Source organism: Perca fluviatilis, chromosome 6, assembly GCF_010015445.1.
Source record: "Perca fluviatilis chromosome 6, GENO_Pfluv_1.0, whole genome shotgun sequence".
Lineage (NCBI taxonomy): Eukaryota > Metazoa > Chordata > Actinopteri > Perciformes > Percidae > Perca > Perca fluviatilis.
Genome location: NC_053117.1, coordinates 28,821,501 through 28,842,590, shown reverse-complemented (window position 1 = coordinate 28,842,590; position 21,090 = coordinate 28,821,501). Strand labels below are relative to the sequence as shown.

The 21,090-nt window shown below is 40.7% G+C and overlaps 1 protein-coding gene across 1 annotated transcript; it reads left to right on the top strand.

Moving 5' to 3' along the window:
* Positions 1 to 515: 515 nt before the first annotated feature.
* On the top strand, positions 516 to 20,738 carry gldc (glycine dehydrogenase (decarboxylating)). Its single transcript, XM_039802756.1, has 25 exons — positions 516 to 803; positions 978 to 1,056; positions 4,927 to 5,062; positions 5,485 to 5,649; positions 5,880 to 5,957; positions 6,221 to 6,368; positions 6,826 to 7,022; positions 7,177 to 7,273; positions 7,445 to 7,550; positions 7,894 to 8,033; positions 8,576 to 8,656; positions 8,834 to 8,931; positions 9,728 to 9,812; positions 9,924 to 9,965; positions 10,268 to 10,410; positions 11,290 to 11,365; positions 13,634 to 13,759; positions 14,395 to 14,544; positions 15,388 to 15,500; positions 15,582 to 15,723; positions 16,332 to 16,443; positions 17,167 to 17,262; positions 17,858 to 18,030; positions 18,239 to 18,319; positions 20,049 to 20,738. Exons 1-25 carry the CDS (start codon positions 516 to 518, stop codon positions 20,187 to 20,189), a joined length of 3,093 nt encoding a protein of 1,030 aa, XP_039658690.1. The 3' UTR covers positions 20,190 to 20,738.
* Positions 20,739 to 21,090: the final 352 nt, after the last annotated feature.

Sequence of the window (21,090 nt, the reverse complement as noted above, 5' to 3'; positions counted from 1 at the left end):
TGTTTTCATATCACACATCACTGTTTGGTTTGTAAAATAGGAATGTCACTTTATTGGCCATTTGGTACATTTACCTAACAGTGTCCTGTCCCATTTCTCCTGCAGCGTTTCAGCCTCTTTGTCTCACACATGATCACTGAGCACACCTTGACCTGAACTAAAGTCTGTCTGTCTGTGGCCTCAGTGTGGACTTTAAAATTGTGTCTTGCTCCTGGAATATGTCTGTAGTGATACTTCTTTCTTTTTTCCCTCCTGTGGACAGTGGACGGTGGGCACGTGAGAAAGTTTAGCAGCTGTTTGACCGGGGCTCGTCACTGCGTCACACAACGTCTCCACTCTGATTGGTCCGCTCTTGTGCAACTGTGCAGTTGTATAAACTCTGCAGTTTGAAGGAGTTGGCAGAGTCTGCTGCAGGGATCGCAACAGTCTCAGTGGGGGGAAAAACTCTTCCGTGCGAGGGGAGGAAAAAAGGCTAAACCGGTTTCTGCAGACTTGTCTTGCTAAGTGATTTAAAGATGCAGAGCTGCGCCAAGTCCTGGGGGATCTTCTTGGCCAAGTCGGTGAATCCCAGCGCATCGTGCAGGCATCTAAGTGACAAGAGCCGCGTGGTTTGGAAACTTCAGTGCAGGATCCGAAACAGCGGTACATCCCTACCAACAGCAGCCCGGGGTCTGAGGACGTCTGCAGCCGTCTCCTCCAGACAGATAGAAAGAATATTACCCAGACACGATGATTTTGCAGAGAGGCACATTGGTCCAGGTGAGAGGGAGAAGAGAGAAATGCTGGATGCTTTGGGACTCGAGGTAAGATTTACTCACGCCCGCCCCCCTAAAATTAGACCCAACACGCTTTCCATTTTGTTAAACCAATATTCAACATGATAACCTATGCTATGAGCAGTATTGATATTATTCGGTGTTCATAGCCATGTTTTTGCGCTCTTTTGTTTATTAAAATGCTTCTTTTTTTTCTCGCAGTCTATCGACCAGTTGATCGAAAACACCGTTCCATCCTCCATCCGTATCCAGCGGAGTATGAAAATGGATGACCCAATATGTAAGTTTACCTTCATTTGAATATATGTGTTATTGATATAATGCCATCTTTATGTGACTTCCATGTGGCAAAAGACTGCATGATCAACCTCGATGCAATTGTGCCTAAACCGATTTAAAATACTTCATATCAAAATGAATGTATAACCGTCTCACTCGTCTCCAGCTATTTTGCATGATGAGGTTTTCCCACATTAAACTGGCAGTTGAATGAAGCCAAGTGAGTGGCTGGAATGTAGGTTGCACCTCTATTGTGTGCCGCGAAGCGCTCTTCCCTGTTAAGTCTTCCTTTGAACATATTTGGAGTTGTTTTTGCGAAACTCGGCGAGCGGCACCAATCTCCTGTTGGGAAGCCGATGCTCATAGGATGGCAACTGGAGTGTAAAGTTTAGCCTTGAGATCCGGTCCCAAGTCCAGTTCAATCTGGTTACAGCGTTCACGTTACATCACAGCCGATGGGCTTCCTAATAAGGTGACTTTTGCATGGAGATGTGTTTTTTTTTTTTCTTTCTTTCCCCCTATGCAGAAGGCTATGTTTCAGCCCCATGCAGTCTTCCTGTTAAACGAGTTTGTGTTGTCGTATTTCCTTAGTAAAAACACAAGCTAAAGACAGAAATGAGGCGGGATTAGATTAGATTTACAGTAAACAATGGAAGAGATTAGGCAGTTAATTCAAGTAAATTGGCATAGCAGATGGCATATGATAACCCATCCGTAAAAACAGCTGCTTTTATGTCTGTCAGCCCTAGTAAAAGATGAATAAATGATGACTGACAACATAATAGTATGTTTCCAAATGTAAACGGATTATTTCTTGGAGGAGGGCTTAATGTGTTATGATGTGATTATTTTAAGTGTGCTGAGGTGCAAAATGAAAATAATGCAGTGATTGGATGAAACCAACATCTCAGCAAAACTAAGAACTTTAATGGTATCAATGATATCCTAAATATATGCAATATCACTTTCAAAACAATCAATGCGATGAAATCTGTTCCATCGTCATATATTACACAAGATACAACTTTTTAAATTTTTAAGTTGCTTAATTTTTTCCATTTTTACTCACAGTTGGCTTGAAATCAGCACAATTTTGTAAAACGCAGCAAAATAATTATTGCCACCAACCATTATTTTCATTATCAGTTACTCTGCCAAGTATTTTTTTCAAGTAATTCATGAACCATTTGTAATTCATGAACCATTTGCACCTTGTAGATCTGACTACAATCTAAGATCAAGTAGATACTGTATGATGTTCCACAAACTAAAACAGTTTGGGAAAACTGCTTTTAGTTACAGTGCTCCAACTTCACGGAATGAGTTGCAAAATCAGCTGAAACTGCAGGTTTTTATTTCACATACTGAATTCAAGTCCTACCTAAATCAAATATATCAACATGTCTGTGCTTGTTTTTAAAATGTGATTTTCTGTTTTTATTTATTATTGCTGTCCATCCCTGTCTGTCTGTTACTTGATGTCTGTTAAAGTGTATCCTCTATGTGCTGCCTTCTTGGCCAGGGCTCACTTGTAAAGGAGATTGTAATCTCAATGTGACTAATTTCCCTGGTAAAAAAATAAATTTGGGGTATAACCTAAACAATAGAGAAAAATGCCTGTCCCTATTTTCTGAAGCCCAGAATGGGGATTAAAATAGCTTGTTTTGTCTGAATAATGGCCCTAAACTCAAAAGGTATTTGATTTATAAAAAATAAAACTAACGAGTGAGGAGCTGAAAGTTGGCAACGTTTGGGTTTTTCTTGCCAGACAAAATTACTTTTATTACAATTATCAAAATAGTTTGTGATTAATTTAATGTTTATTGACTAATGGATGTTTCAGCTCGAAATATAATCATGTCACAATACAATACCACTTAAAATCAATAAATTATAATGAGTTTCTTACATATTTGTAACCTTGTGTTGGATTATGTACGATGGAATGCTGACATGACTCTATTGCATGACTGTGCAACCATTAACTTGAGTCATTGATTTGACAGTAGAAATAATTTGCCTGTAGTCTGGCTCAACAGATGTACATTGCTAGGATAAAGCCTCTCTAGTTCCGCTACCGCGGCTTAGCGCCGCCAGGACGGCTGTGATTAGTTTAAAGAAATGCAAACAAGCTAGAGCGTTTTTTTTTTCTTCCCCTAACCCAGAATAAATAGCGGGTGTAGCCAGACCATACTCCAGTGCTGACACGGCACTTTGGACATACGTAGGTCTTGCAATGTGAGACTATTTGCCTGAGACAGTCCGCTTTAACACCAGAGATCCACTGGAAAATCCAACATTTGTAAAAATACCAAAGTTACAAATCCTCAGGTAGTTTCCATATCACCTCTCATCCGCCCTTGTGTCAGCACCTCCTCTGACTCTGTTAGGTATCATAATGCAACAAGCCATGCTGAAGGAACAAACTGGAGGCAGTGCTGTTTTTTTTGCTTGTTCAGCTTTTGAAGGGCTTCATTTTGCAAAGCCAGCGAGGGATTCTCTCTCCAACAATAGACGTCCTGGATGGTTCTGAATCAGGCTTTTTTTGCTGCCCCGTAGAACTGGGACCATGGGAAAGCAGTCCTCTCTACTGAAACACACACACACACACACACACACACACACACACACACACACACACACACACACACACACACACACACACACACACACACACACACACACACACACACACACAGATACACGTTAACGACTCATCCTGAATCTGTTTAATTCTTAATCACTGAATTATTTTCTCTACTGAATTTGGCAGATTCACCACCTCCAGAATGTGAATGTGCAGCGTTTAGCCTTTGGAAGAAGCTGTAAATATCTACTTTTATACTGGCTACAGTCCCTCTCACCACCAAAGACTTAGAGGTGTCTTTCTTTTTCAATAGCAGGAGTAGTTAGGGCTCTCGGTTCAGACGGGCAGTATTGTCCATTCCTTGGAGTTGCTAGGCAGCTAGTTAGGCCAGAGGAATCTCAGTGGTTGGTTGTGCACTGGCAGAGCTTCCTTACTGCACCAGCGAATGAGGCAAAATAACTGGCCATCGGGAAAGAAACCATGGGTAGTCCATCTCTTGGGGTTTGCTCCTCAGATGGACAAAACATGTCTTTTATGTGCATTGTTTTCTTATCCTTTTCATTGATATTTTTTTGTTTACAGCATATACTTTGAATTTTTTTTTTTAAATATTAAGGGAGTTTTTTTATACTGTGTGGCATGAAATACGTTAGAGCTGCCACACATTATCAAAGAACCCTCCTACCTACAATAAAACCTATTTTGATCCCCTGTTATCTTATAAGTTAGACAGTTGCTCAGAAGAGAGACTACATGCTGTTCACTAGAACGTTTGGCATGTTTTGTGTGACATGTTACTCATTTCAGGAATGCAAACTTTGTAGTGTAGTTTTATGTATAATAACAAAAATAACATGAGGTCAGAGGCTGCTTAATAAATGTAATTTATATCACTGAAACACAGACTTTTCTAAGTACGTTGACATTCAGTATATTGTGATGTAGAAAAGTTCCTGGATATTTAATTAAGAAACACATAATATATAACCAGAGAGGAATGTCTGGTTTTGGTTAATTCAGTGAATTTGAAGAAATGCGCCTGGAGTACTTGGGGAAAAAATAAAGTTAATCATTACATTAAGCCAAAAATCCTGTATATCCAATATTGCTTTGTACTAGTATTGCTATCCGATAAGCAGTAGCTATAGGTATAGAAAAATCTATAGATAAATCCCTTTTGTTTTTTTTTGCATTATATTGTTATGTCATCCAACCATGTAGTGTCATGTCCAATAAAGCAAAGACTAAAAATCTAATTATAATCACAACTTAAATATTTTACAGGTGAGAGTGAGATTCTGGACACTCTACAGAAGATTGCATCAAAGAATAAAGTGTGGAGGTCCTACATCGGCATGGGCTACTACAGCTGCTTGGTACCACCGCCCATCCAGCGTAATCTCCTGGAGAATTCAGGCTGGTGAGTGTCCTCAGGTGACCCTCCCTTATTAGAAACCTTAAGGAAATTTGAAAAGGCAGGGAGCTCGTTTCCTCTCTCAGATAACTAATTATGTTTATTCATATAGTCTGGTTACTCATTTACAGCTAAATTGCTGTGCTGCAGAATAGCATCCCCTTAATAGGAAGCCTTGTGACTGGTTTTTAATGGTCTATGCTTGTGACTCATGTGAGATCTGGTGTTCTGCTGAAAAAAAATTAATCTAACTCAGCCATCCTTTCCTTTTTTTTTTTTTTTTTTCTCTCCCTCCAAAATCCGGGGGTTGGGACTTCGGAGAGACCTACAATGCATTCCACTGTTCCTTCTCGGTTCCTTGAATACCACCAACTTTGTGCTATTGTCCTCATGCCCAAACTCACTCATTGTGTCTGTCTTGTTCTCAGGGTGACGCAGTACACGCCCTACCAGCCCGAGGTCTCTCAGGGTCGCCTGGAGTCGCTCCTTAACTACCAGACCATGATCTGTGACATCACCGGCATGCCTATGGCTAACGCCTCCCTGCTTGATGAGGGAACTGCTGCGGCCGAGGCCATGCAGCTCTGCCACAGGTATTTACAGACTGATCACACACGGTCACGTGGAGAACAATCTTTGCGGTCATGTGGAGAACAATCTTTACTACTCCAGATTGCGTTGTGAAATGGAATCAAATCATATGAATTTAAGATGATAACTTTTACACTTTGGGACTAAGTTGCATCTTGGCCACAAGAAGAAACTAAGCTTATATATGCATTGCATGCATATCTGACCAGTTATTTGTTTTTACTCCTTACAGACAGAACAAAAGAAGAAACTTCTACATTGACCCACGCTGCCATCCCCAGACCATTGCTGTAGTGCAGACCAGAGCCAAGTATGTATCACACACACACACACACACACACACACACACACACACACACACACAGAATCTCCATATAAAGAAATCAATAGGGTTAACAGAAAAACAAAACCTCTTATTGTATTAATTACCATTGAGCTTCTCTATTGTGAAACATTCTTTGTTTGTATGAAAACAGAAAACCACTACAGACAGCTAAGGTGCTAAGTGTTTTTTACCACTATGTGTACCTATAGTTCTTAGTACCCCTCTAAGTTTTCACTGTAATGTTGCAGCTACATCGGTGTGAAAACCGCGCTGAAGCTGCCTCATGAGATGGACTTCAGTGGAAATGATGTGAGCGGCGTGCTCTTCCAGTATCCGGACACCGATGGCAAGGTGGAAGACTTCACAGCCCTTGTGGACCGGGCGCACAAGGGAGGGGTAAGAGGGTTTTCACCACAAAAACAACTAAAAGCATAACAGACCTGCTTCCAGGCTACTCTGCAGTTTAGTGTTTACTTTATATCAAAAGAAAGGCACAAGATCTTGGGTTTGCAACTTTCTGTGTCCATATCTGATTTTCCAAATTTCTTTCTCAAGGTGTATCAAGGAAGATTCAGATCAGCTTCCACTTTTCACAGAAGCTTCGCTTAAAGTTTTATACTGATGACACTAGTATAGTGAATAAATGGCTTCGTAGAGCTTTAAAGGAAGGGTGGGGATGTGCATAAACCAACATCAAGATTTGGTTGTACCACAGGAAGTGCTCATCTTTGTCGTATATGTGTCATAACTGCAAACCAGCTGCTACAGATTAGTCAGAATAGTTTTCTTTTTAATGACCGAAGCGGAACTATGTCCATTGACTTGGTTATACCCTGGTTCTCTCAATTTCTAGGCCCTGGCTTGCTGTGCTACAGATCTGTTGGCCCTCTGTGTGCTGCGCCCTCCTGGGGAGTTTGGCGTTGATATCGCACTGGGCAGCTCCCAGAGGTTTGGGGTTCCTCTTTGCTACGGGGGTCCCCATGCTGCCTTCTTCGCTGTTAAAGACAACCTGATCCGGATGATGCCTGGCAGAATGGTTGGAGTCACCAGGTGAGGAAAAAGACCCCCATCTGTCATCGAAACTTGGAGTGAAGTTTCGTGTACATATTAGAAAATGATGGGGTTTCATATCAAAACGAATGGAGGAAACTCAAAAGCTTCCTTTTGGAACAGTTTAAATAATAAATGTACATTCACATTTCAGGGATGCAGCTGGTAAGGAGGTGTATCGGCTTGCCTTGCAGACCAGAGAGCAACACATTCGCAGAGACAAAGCAACCAGCAACATCTGCACGGCACAGGTATAACCAGACTCGCAGTTTGTATTTTAAATCATTTCCACTTATAAATAAACGTGTGAATGAATGTGTGCGTGTGTGTATTTAGTTTTAGTTGCTGGCAATCAAGATTAAATTTTTTTTATTTTATCTGTTTTTTGTGTTTTTCATCCCTGTTCAACCTCTGACTCCTAGGCTCTGCTGGCCAACATGGCAGCTATGTTCGCACTGTATCATGGTCCTCAGGGACTCAAACACATCGCTGAGAGGACGCACAATGCTGCTCTGATCCTTGCTGAAGGTAAATATTTGTTTTGTTTTTCAATTTGAAATCAAGCTGTTATTGATGCAGCACCACAACTGCTGGACATAGTCATCTCTGCCAATTTGCAACACAAGCGCATGCTTCATTTTCAGAATTTGTTGACATTGACTACATCAGATACATTGTGGAAGAATGATCCAATGAAGGACTGGGCAGAGACCAATATGTCATTATTGCTACATCATGCATATTGGGGAAAATGCAAAACATTTTCTTGTCCAGTTCTAACTTGCATCAATGGATAAAAGCACTTTTATTCAGTTATTTATGCATCTAAAGAAAACTTTATGAAACCTTTCAACCGCACACTTTGTTTCAGGTCTGAAGAGAGCAGGACACCGGCTGCACAGTGAGATGTTCTTCGACACTCTAAAGATTAACTGTAGCGTGGCAGCCAAAGACATTGTTGAGAGAGCCGCGCAGAGGCAGATAAACCTAAGAATCTACACTGAAGGAGTGGTGAGAACGTTATGGTCTGAAAAAAGCAGTGCACTGTTTGTTTACTGCTTCCCAAAGAAATGGATCTTTGGGGTGGAACATTCTTTGGACAGCATTTACAACCAATGTTTTGCCATAGCTGTAGCACCGCAGGGTAAAGTCACAAAGTGATATAGCAACATAAAATGTCACCACCAACTACAGCATGATGACACTATCAAAAACACCACAAAATCCCCAGCATCAACATCCATAACAGCAGCCTTACAGTGTTTCATGATGCACTACAAACAGTGACACATAATCCTACAATCAACAAGTTGGAGACCACTCTTCCTTTTCTGATAGAAACTGTTCTGAGAAACTTTATTTACTTGGGAGTTAAAACCTAATTTATTTCATCTAGTGCTGTGCACTTACTATAATTTTATACAGATAATGAAGTGTTTTCATTGCTTTCTAACTTTTAATATGCTTATAATAGATGAACATTCCATTTTAAGACAGAGTCTTGAGTATCGGAGGCATTTTTAATTGTTTTCATCCCTCCTCTCTGCCAACAGTTGGGTGTGTCTCTGGATGAGATGGTGACTGAGAGGGACTTGGATGACTTGCTCTGGGTCTTTGGCTGTGAATCTTCAGCTGTACGTTGAAGGTTTTCACTCATGATTTATATTATCTGTTGTCATTTAAATCAGTTCAGGTCAGCTTCATCTGTGTCTGCATCAGGGTTGCATAGTTTGTATTTATTTTCTATTAGTAGCTTTAAAGTAAAACTCCAACTGCTTTAATTTTGAAATGCTTTTTTTTTTTTTTTTTAGGAGCTGATTGCTGAGAAGATGGGTGAGCGGGTGAAGGGGATCATGGGAAGTCCATTCAAGAGGACGAGCAAGTACCTCACGCACCAGGTCTTTAACAGGTTGGTATGCTCTGTTAAATTGCAACCCTATAGCACACAATGGTAGCACTATGCTAATGATAACAAATTGCACTGCAATTATGTCTTAATGACATGTTGGGCTACAAATATCAGAATCTGATTTTCCATATTGATTGTCTGGTTGCACTTGCCACTGATGTTAAATCACCACATTACATAACCGACGAAAATATGGTGCTCAGACTTTTCTCTACTAATTGTCTGACATGAAGCTACTGGTGTTAAATGTTTTATTTATGGCATTAGAAACAGGTTTGTTTGATTTGCTTCAAAGCATTTTAAGTACTCAGTTTCGTTTTATCATGGCTGCATGCAGAAATCAGTATATGATGTAATAGTCCCAAAACATTTCTGTTTTCATGTAATTGGCATAATTTTTTGCCCACTGGAAATCTTACAAGATCTGGCTTGATTTATTTAAAATAAAGGATGTGATGTTCATGCGTAAGCAAGGCTTTAATGTGTTTTGAGCATCGCAACACATTATTTCTGCAGTAGAAATGGGTTTTCAACAATGACAGCCTCAGTCGCTAAAAGGGATTTTTTCTTGGCTGCTAAAGGTGAAACATAATCTTTTTATTAGTGCCATAAAAACAGTCTATCAGGGCTTCTAATGTCTTAAGTCCTCCTTTATTCTATGACATAATACTTGCGCAAACTTCCTACTAATAAGTAAGCAGGTTACTGGTGTTAAATCTGCTTTAATTTAGTGACCTACCAAATATTGGAAACACTATGCCAATTAACTCTACTTCTGGTTAATCTTTGTCTCTAGTTACCACTCTGAAACCAACATTGTCCGATACATGAAGCGTCTGGAGAACAAGGACATCTCCCTGGTGCACAGCATGATACCACTGGTTAGTACTACCTTCAGCCAAACAAGATATGAATTTCAGTTGTTTGCAAATCTGAATACCATGCCATATGTGAGAGTTATGTGATGGTGCTGATGCTGTTTTCTTCTTTAGGGGTCCTGCACCATGAAGCTTAACAGTTCTTCAGAGCTCATGGTGAGTAATTCAAGATGTATCTTCAGAACAAATTTGGATATTTTCCAAAATTAAGAGAAGTTCTCGGATTCTCATCCCATAGTCCCCCCCCCTTTTGGTGTTTCCCAAAGCTTTTAGCCATATCTTGTGGCCTTCCTTAGCGAATGGAGCTGCTCCGTTGTAATGGAGGTGGTTTATTCGTTATCATCGGCTCTATTTAAACTGCTTTTTCCATGGTCAAGAGTGGACATTGAAGCTAAACATGAAGTTGTTTTGGAAAGTTGCATTCTTTCTGTCTCACTGCTGTCCTATCTCTTCTTTAGCCAATCACCTGGAGGGAGTTTGCCAACATCCACCCCTTTGTGCCTCTGGATCAAGCTGAAGGCTACCAGAAGCTTTTCAGGCAGCTGGAGAGGGACCTCTGTGAGGTGACAGGCTATGATAACATCTCCTTCCAGCCAAACAGGTGAGACTCAGTTTGTTGCAGCACAAATCTGCATATACCAGTATCCAGGTCGACACAACACCAACGCATCAAGTATTAGTCTCTGATGTCTAGCTCTGAAACATTTTTTCCCGTTGTTCACAAAAGTAAAGAGATGCTTAATTTAACTTTCCCTTTCCAGGCAGTTCTCCAGAGAAATTTAAGGCATTTTCCTGCCAAAAACATAAAAAATGTACATTTGCCCCTTATATAAATAATTAAAATAACTTCACAATTAAAAAAAAAAAAAAAAAAAAAAAAAAAAAAGAGATTCAGCCTGTAGAAGGTCAACTGTTATGGTTGTCTGTATACCTGTAATATGTGACTTAATTGATGCATAATTTACAGATATGTCACCATTTACTCAATATTTTAACATCCTGTTATCCTTTTGATAAAATGGATCTTTATATCTGTAGTTATTACTATGCATGTGTACTTCGCTTGAGATAGTACTCCGACTGATGGTAGATAAGTGGAAACGAGAACAGGTGTGAGCTCTTTCCCTTTGTGTCTGGGACTTTGAAGCTGGTTTTAAACTTTAGTCAGTATCCAGTAGTCAAATGTTAGGAACTACATGCTTCATATTTCAGCTGATAAAGCACACGCCCACCTCTACTGTCTATCACCACTTTATCAGAAGCAGAGGGTTTATGAGTAGCACATAATGCTACATTGGCCTGGAGACATTGGCCTTGCAGCTAGCTTTTCATCCCATCTGTCTCTCCCCTTTTGGTAATGTCTGTAGACTGGTCTTTGAACTTTCCTGAGGGGGAGGGGGGTGTGTGTGTGTACGTGTGTGTGTGTGTACGTGTATGCGTGTATACTACATGACCATGGTGTGTTTGCCTTGTGTTTCAGTGGTGCTCAGGGAGAATACGCTGGCCTGGCTGCCATAAAAGCCTACCTGAACTCAAAGGGAGAGAGCTCGAGAAGTGTAAGTGTGCTGCCTAATTAGACTGCAGTCATACTGAAAATGTAATCTGGAAGTTGAAAATATTTAATAACACAAGTTGGATTTATGTATGCCATATGCAGTGTCCCACAACAATTTAGAGAAAAAATATACTATTTGGGAATAATATTTTGGGAAATACTTGCTTTTTGCTAAGGGGTGAGAAGATGGATACCACTCTTACTTCTGTACTTCTGTGCAGCTAGCAGCCGAATATATTATCTCAGCATAAAGATTAAACAACTTCTTAGAAATAACTTCTTAATCTGTGAGCTTTAGAGGTGCTTGTAGGTGGATTTTATTTCCTTTGGACAGAGCCAGGGTTGCCAATCTTAATGCTAAGCTAACCGTCTCTTGGCTGTAGCTTCACATTTGATGCACATACATGAGAGTGGTATCTGTCTAATCCTCTAACTCTTGTCAAGAAAGCAAATGAGTGTATTTCCCAATTTTAAAAGAGGCTCCTGAAACTCAAGAGAAATACAAATATATGAAGCCTGAGCTGGTGCACAAACAAACAAACTGATTCCAAATAAGAAGATTTCAAGAAGATTAAAGCACTTCTAAAAGCAATAATTTCTTTGCTATTCTTAGACATATGTTCCATCTTAATGCTCACAGTTACAGCGCTGATATCAAAGAATAGTTTTTCACCAGTAGTTGCTTTTGAGTATGCTGACTAAATGCCTAATTACAGAGGTTGATAAAGAGCAGAAGTACATAAGCCCTATCAGCACAAGTTTCTGACAGTTTTATTGTTTCCAGTTTATAACCGGTCACTTTTCAGATGATCATGTTGCAGGTATTATGGCTAGAAATTCCTTTATGGAAATTCATTCCAGTTTCCTGATGTGCTGATTGGCAGCAGCTCGAGGACAAGGCGAGATAAGACACCCCCAGAGATTAATGACTGGCTGACTAAAGTATTTTTCCTGTGCTGTAAATTGGCCTTTTGTTTTTTAATGGCTCCCTCATAAGTACATCTTTAGATAGTGGCCTGATCCCTTGAAACAGTCAAGGTCCAAACTGACAGCCATTTGTGCAAACAAAGGGGCTGAAAACACTCTGACCCCACTAAAGGCTACCTGCTTTCAAGATTCCATATTTGGAGATTTTTTAAGACTTTGAGAACTGCAGGTCACTGATGTGCCATACTCTGCTGTGCATTTGCAGTCAGTCATTTGTCAATGTTTCCCCACCCACAGGTCTAAGTCCCCCAGTTTCTTTTTAGTGTTACAAAATGTCAGAGGTGTCGCCCTAATAAGGGATAAAATCAATTAGTGACCTGCTGGCAGGTTACACATTGGTGCCAGTGGTGGGTGCTGGCCGTTCCATTTCCCCAAGCCCTGCTCTTTTTGTATGACGACATTTAAAATATAAATATTCTACAGTTTATTCTAGTATTTACTAAGGCCAGACCACCACTGTTTTTGATTTTTAACTTAATATATTTTGACTTTAAAATATCTGTTCATGACTTCTTTAGGTCTCCGTTCTGTTCAAAGCCACATAAGATTCAAGCTCACTCATAGAGATTATTGTAGTCTTAACATGAGGATGTTCTGTTCTGCTGTTCTTGGATAATGAGAGGTCATAGCCTGAATGGATACTGGAATATCATTGGTCAAAAGCAGGGGCGGAGCGAGGTGGTGGCTTCTGGGGCTCCAGTCCCGAATGCTTTCTCAAAAGCCCTGAATCGTTTGTTTTTAACTTCAACTTTGGGTCATTTTCCCTCAGTCTCATACTAGACTGGCAAATCAATGGCGAAAAAGTTATATTACTGGAGAAATATTGCCATTGATTCTTTTCACTCTATTAAACATAGGTTTCAAGATCATTAATGCTGTTTACGGCAAATTCCTACCTATGTTATGTAACTTAAAAATGGTAACAGACAATTTTTGCTTCTTTTTTAGGTGGCAGAAGTAAAAATGAGTCATTCTCAACATTTTCTGTTCTGATGATTTTTTGATTTTTTTTTCCTTGGCAACTACAATGTTTTCCCCAAATGATGTACAGATTGGGATTCTATTATCAAATGGCATTTAAAAATAGTACATATAGTTGCATTAAATGGCGCATGACACCTCGGTTTGGGCAGAGCCCCGAAGGTTAACAACATCTGGCTCCACCCCTGATCGAAAGCTGTGTTAACACACACTGAATAAAAGCATAATTGGCATCCCAGGCTACAAATCTGTCACAACTCTCTCTGTCCTGCTACATTGATATCTTTCCTTTCACCTCCAGGTCTGTCTCATTCCCAAGTCAGCCCACGGCACCAACCCAGCGAGCGCTCAGATGGCTGGCATGAAGGTGCAGGTGGTGGAGGTGGACAAGGATGGCAACATTGACATGGCACACCTCAGTGCGCTGGTGAGAGCCGGACTGTGTGCATTCCACTGGTTTTACAGAATAGGATCAGAGCTGCTGTGTAATGTTGTAAAAGGAGCTTTGTCAAGTCTGAGAATATCTTTACCTTGATGATATCCCAGGATGACCTTAAGACTTCAATTTTTTGACAGAAAGTCTGTTACAAATTTGGGAATCGGCTTTTGAAAGACATTTATTTGCAAGATCCGGTGTTTTTAGACCTCGACCCATATTGGCGACTAAAAGTCAGATTATCCCAGCCACTGCTCCTTTTTTAAATTTTGATCATTTTAAGGGAATCTGTCTTTAATTTTAATGGTGTAGTGCTAAATAGCTGGAGTACCCCTCTACGAGTAGGGATATACAATATGAAAGTATTTTTTTGTTTGTTTTTTAAATCAATAAGGATCACCAGTCACACTTGTCCGTAACTGGCCAGGATGAAATTTTAAATCCAGTCTTTTGCGTTGGAGTGCTCACTATCACCGCGGATCACTATAAGAGTTCATAAAAGAACATGGCTGCATTGAATTAAAGTAAAGATACAAAATCACCAAGAGGTGTTGCTGTGACTTTATGTTCCAGGTCAAATTTGGGTGTAAATCACCAACACTCCTGAATCCTGCCCTCTCTTTCAGGTGGATAAACACAAGGCGAGTCTGGCAGCCATGATGGTCACCTACCCTTCCACCTTTGGTGTGTTTGAGGAGCAGATCAGAGACGTATGTGATCTCATTCACAAGAATGGAGGCCAGGTGTACCTGGATGGCGCCAACATGAACGCCCAGGTGAGCGGAAAAAAACGGCAGCACAAAATTACAAAATGTTTCTCTTCTGTGATGTTAAAATGTTACATAAGTAAACAATTACTTGTGAAAACTGTAGGCTAATAGGATAAAGGTTTATGCAATATGTGTGTGTGTGTGTTATCATGTTGTAATTGGATAACCTTTGGTCTCTGTAATATGCAGGTGATGGTTTTTACCGCAATATCACCTCCACCAATCACTGACAGACCTACAGACCCAGCCCCCTCTCGCTCCCAGTCACACAACTCTTAAATGATTTGGCAGAGCAAATTAAAAGAAGAATCTGAGGACACTTTAGATATTCAAATATTTTTTTAATAAGATTACTTAAGATGTTTGCTTGTGTTTTGTGTTATTGCTTCTCAGGGGCCTAGAACAATGAGTTGTGCAAGATATGGACACTTAATACTCTGCTGTATGCTGTACATGTCATGTTTTTATTTAAAATTCCCAATACTTAGTAAAGCTACAACTAAAATAATCTCAACTGGCTTTCATGTCAGAGATCTGATCTAAACTATAATGTCCTCATCTAGTTAAAAAAATTGGAATATTATCTGTTGCACACACATTTTCCTGCTGTAGGAGCCTCGATTTAAGCTGTAGATTGCATCAGTCAGTAAAGTCAAGGATAGGCATTCTTCACTCCAAATTTTCAGTCTTATGTGGTGTGAAATTACCAGTGGCCAAATGATGGTAGTAGTTTTTGTGTCCTAATCAGCGATCTGGTTTAAAAGTAGAAATGGTAACCATTATGGGTGAATTGTCCAGACATTCTGGCCAGCAGACCGTTAACTTTCCTTCCTTGTTCTTCTATTCCAGGTGGGTCTGTGTCGCCCTGGAGATTATGGCTCTGACGTGTCTCATCTCAACCTGCACAAGACGTTCTGCATCCCTCATGGTGGGGGAGGACCTGGCATGGGGCCGATTGGAGTGTAAGTCTGTAATCCTGAAGGGGACAGTATCCAAGACCGTTGAATTTAACAATATATCACAATCAATCTGCTCTTTATCAGGAAGGCCCACCTCGCCCCCTTCCTGCCCAGCCATCCGGTGGTTCCCATGCATTCAGGCAACACCAGCAACTCGCTGGGCACCATCAGTGCCGCTCCCTGGGGCTCCAGCGCCATCCTGCCAATCTCCTGGGCTTACATCAAGGTCAGCACAGATCATCAGTAATGTTCTTGTTTTGTGATCCTGACAAGACGTCACAAAATGTTTCACAAATTTGGTTCCAAAGAGCATGAAGGACACTGTAAATCTGTAGCAAAAGCACACCGACAGCAGGGTGGAGAAATATTTGGAAACGAGAAAAAAAATGGGAATGGGAAGTTCTTCACCTATCACATACAGTAAGTAGTAAGTATTGTTAAAGTCAGCTGGGCATCATGTGAGTTTCATGTCAGAGTGACATTAACTAAAGTTAGAGATGAAAGGAATGTAAGGATGGTGCTGTCAACATCTAGTTATTTTATTGAATGTGTCGCATAGAACACTTTTTGCTGACAAACAATGTGCACATTTTGAACTTTAAGTGAAGCAGCTGGCCTTCTTTTATTGGCACCACTAGTTTTGAAGACTAAAACGCTAAAATCCATTTGGCTTTAATTTTGTATTTTTTTTTTTTTTTTTTTTAGATATTGTGGCTTCTGGATGATTAATTCTGAATGTTACTTACATAAATATGTCCATTGGAATTTTATTTTTGAATGAAAGCCTTCATTTAATCAGTGAAAATTACTGCTAATATCACTCCTGTGTTCTAGATGATGGGAGCCAAAGGACTGCGTCACGCTACAGAGGTGGCCATCCTCAATGCCAACTACATGGCCAAGAGGCTGGAGGGTCACTATAAGGTCCTATTCAGAGGCAGGAAAGGTACGGCTGTGAAAGCATTCATTTCTATTAAAGTATGCTGATTTACTCGGATTCTCCACTGTCGCGTCTCTGCTGCGTTCTGGTTTTGTTCCGTCCTCTGCCACGCGCCATACCACACCGAGAGGGTCTTAGCAGTCTTGCTGTCCAACTTGCAGATTTAGTTGTTTATACAAGTACTTTACAGAACAATCATGTGTTTTAAGCTAGTATCTACCTTCCACTCCAAGCACTGCTGGAGTAAAACTCCATGCCTTCTCTTTCTGGTGTTGTCTTAAAAAAAGATTGATGCCGTATTATGTTTTTCAACCTCCAAGATGAATCTCTCGTTGTCCGTGGTGTTGTAGAGGAGACATAAATGTTATTGGGGGGGGGGGGTGTCTTTTGGTAAATTGACTGGATAGTCTCGCTGTTTCACTTCCTGCTCGGCTGTCTGAGCGGCTCGTGTGAAAATACACCTGGCGCGTCTATCTTTAGCTGAGCGGAGAGCCGCTTCACGCACGCTTCTGGGACGCGCTGTGGCACGACTCGTGGAATATCGAGCATTGACTTGAATGGCAGCGATTGCTCGCGGCGCCTCCAGAACGCAGCGCAGACGCGCCCCGGTGAAAATATGGGTTACTCTCTACACTTCCAAACATGTCAGCAGTCAATTTTTCAAAGAAAAAAAGCTTGTGTCAAATATTAAAATGCTCTCCCTTCATGTTCTTGTGTTGGTCTGACCAGGATTTGTAGCCCACGAGTTCATTCTGGATGTGAGGCCATTCAAGAAGACGGCTAACATTGAGGCTGTCGATGTGGCCAAGAGGCTGCAGGATTACGGTAGTTTTTATTTACGTTCCTCTTATGTACTCTAATTGTGATATAAAATATGCTGTATATGCTACAGTATTTGGTAGGGTGGGAATCACCAGAGTCTTAACGATACGATCTCATCACGATCCTTATGTCATAATACAATATTATTGTGATTTTAAACCTAGTGAAATATTCTGCGATATATTGCAATTTATTACCTTTTTTCCAACTTTTTCCCCAATTTCAAATTATGTCCCCAAAAGGAAACTTTGTCGACATCTGTTTTATCTAAAAAGATGAATTTCTCTGTTTGTTCATTTCACTTCAATGTTATTGCTGCAAAATGGGATTGTCAAGCAGACAAACTGACCAACACATACATAATAATAGATTGATACTTGGCGTCTTCGTCTGTGTACAGTATTGCCATGGAAAATATTGCAACACTAAGCTGTATCGATCCCCCCCCCCCCACCGTATTTGATAGAAGCGCTCTGCAACTGTTGGTGCCTTTTTCTAGACCGGATCATACATTTTCTTGAACCCCCACAAATTTAGAAATTAGTTTACTATAACCAATAGAATTGTTTCTTATTTTGATTTGCGTGCTGGAGTCCAGGTTTCCATGCACCCACCATGTCGTGGCCGGTGGCTGGTACCCTCATGATCGAGCCCACAGAGTCGGAGGACAAGGCTGAGATGGACCGGTTCTGCGACGCACTGCTAGGTATCCGACAGGAGATTGCAGACATCGAGGAGGGAAGGATGGACTCCCGCATCAACCCGCTCAAGGTAGGCATGCTACTGGCAGCTTGATTTGTATAAGGTGAAAGCTCGATGGTGTTTTTTGCCAACTACTGTTCCTTCCAGGCAGCGCTGCGACCGCTTCAAGGCACCTAACCCTAACCCTAACCTTAACCCTTCCAGGCACAGTTGGGGGTAAAAAACAGATAAATGTGAAAAGAGCAGCTTATATGAAGCTCTGCATGTGTGTTTGCAGATGGCCCCTCACTCTCTGGCCTGCATTTCATCCTCCAACTGGGACAGACCATACTCCAGGGAGCACGCTGCTTTCCCCTTGGTGAGTGTCCTCATCCCTCAGTCTTTAGCACTACAGAAAAGTTGCAGCAGGGACTGTGTATTAAAGCAACACTAGAGAACTTTTCCCGCTTCGGTCCCCCTACAGGTTGGAAGCGGAATTGTTTTAAGCTCAATCCGAGGGGCGGGATAAACTGTTGTCTTTCAAATTCCCTCTGCGTGCAATAGGATAGCGCTACAACCAGGCAGAGCAACGAAGAAGGCAGCGAAGCTAGTTGATGGATTAAACTTTTGTCGTATTCGGTCGGCAAAACTCTGAACACATCCTACTTTTTTAAGAATGATTTCTGTGCCGCTCTTCGTTCTTTTCTCAAAGAAAAGCTTAACTCCAACTCCTCATTTCCACAGCATGCGTAACGGCTGCGGACCGGCTCCGCTGCGTGTCTGCTGCGTGCTCCGCCGTTCGTCAATACCCACCAGGTCCGGATTTGTTGCGGAACAGCTGCAGCCATGACTGACAGCTGTAGTCACGAGGATCCACAAGTTCTCGTGAATTCACGTAGAATATAACCACAAAACCAACAACAGTTAGTTTCCATCCAGGGGAGTAGAGGGGAAACAGCTCTGTGCTGTGTTTTCAAGGTGTAGTTCAGGGATATATGATCTGCCGTGAGCACGGTGTATTTTATTTTGAAAATTAACCGGATATTTATTTTGTTTTTGTGCTCAACTTCCTGTCCCGCACTATCTGCCGTGTGCTGAATTGCTGCTGAGCTCTCCGGAGGTCCGCAGCCCTCACCAGCAGATACGCAGAGCTTCTATTTTTGCCCAATGCCGGAGCTATGCCGGAGTCGGAATGCAGCCGTTATGCAACCAGTGGAAATGCACACATTGACTTTAATGGAAACCTAATGACTCCACAGCCGTTCCGCATCTGGTGGAAATCCCATGAAATCCCCGGCAAGTCTTCCAGAAGACTGCTGTTCCCAGCAGCAGCAGCCGCCATAAGCCCGCCCACCGACTCTATACATGATGTGATTGGCCTGACCAGAGTTTGGTTTTTTTCCAGCTCGTAAGCCAACGGAGAGTGCCTAGACCCCCCTGGCTGCAAATTTATATATATATATATATATATATATATATATATATATATATATATATATATATATATATATATATATATATATATTTTTTTTTATTATATATATATATATATAACATTCTCTCTACTCCTTGTAGTTTTATTAGTTCCATTTAATCTTTCCGACTTAAAGGTTAAAGTGATTTTATAATTTTTTTTTTTTTTTATTGTCAACAAATCACAGAAAATCACCATTAAGGTGGGGAAGTACAAAAGTATTGGGAGACAGAAATGCATTTTTAATTGAATAAATGGGGTGGAGAAAATCTTAGACTGATATCTCAAAACCAGTCACATAAAATCGACTAAGATTGACAGAAGATAAATCAGCAATTTATTTTGATAATCACTTAATAGTTTGCTTTACTTTCCAAGCAGCAATGGCTCCTTCCAGGTCCTTAGATGTAAGGATTTGCTGCTTTTCTCAGTTTTTATATAATTGTAAATTGAATATCTTTTGGATAGTTCTTCAAATTCCAATTATTACAGTGTACTTCAGAACTATTTTGGATTTTGTTAGTTTAAAAAAACAACTTAATTTAACCTTGTTTTAATGCCTTCCAGTAAATCACTTTGTAATATCTGCATAGCATAATAACCCCCATTAAAAGACTTTATTCTCACTTTCCAGCCCTTCATTAGGCCCGAGACCAAATTCTGGCCGAGCATCTCCAGGATCGACGACATCTATGGCGACCAGCACCTGGTGTGCACCTGCCCACCGATGGAGGCCTACGAGTCTCCGTACGAGGAGAAGAGAGCCTCCTCATAGAGGCTCCCTGTGGTCCAGTCCCAATGTCTGCCTGAGCTCTAAAACCTGTTGCTCACTTTAACGGAATAACTGCCTCTATATTAGATGATTTTAGACTTTCCCTGGTCATCCCTGTTTTTAACATTGGTGCCCTATGAATTGTGGTTACATTTCCTTAAGCAGAAGTGTATTAAGTTGGGGCTCAAAAAGTTTGCAAGAGAGCTCTTAAGCAGTTGTTTATGTAACAGCCCCTGAGCTGACTTGTTACAAATGAGTGTTCAAGACTGTGAGGTGGACATTGGGACCGGGCTTCGTCTCTGATCGCACATCTTCACAGGGGTCACAGGTTTTTTCCCTACTCAAACTGTTCCAATGGACCAAAAGTGCAACCTTTGCTTTTTTTAGGTGGCAAAATAAGTGCACCCTTTGACACTGAGGTCACTGAGTAACTCTGAAATACTGCATTTTAAGTTGAGTACAGTTAATGTCTAGACTCCCAACATCTATAAAAATGCCCTTGGTGCCTCAATTTTGTTGTGTAAAATAGTTTTGCCTTTTTTTTTTTTTTTTTTTTTCTTCAAAAACGTGAGGTAGTTTATTGTAGGCTTTTGTTATTTTGCATCTGTTGTATGAAAATGTTTTAATGTTTTGTGACATTTGTTGACCAAGTAGGTGATAGTCTTAATTTAAAATTAATACGTTTCTAATCTAAAGTGTTTTGTTTTTTTTCTGTAGAAAAATAATTCTGTAATAAATGTTTTTGTCTTAAACTGTGTACGTGTTTTGTATGAAGTCAGGTAAATTGTACTACAGTAAAACAGCAAGAAAGGTTTAAAGTTTTATTTTAGTCAACACTGCCATCCAGTGGTGACTGATGGAACACTACTAACAACATTGATCACAAGAGGTGGAAAAGAGAAGA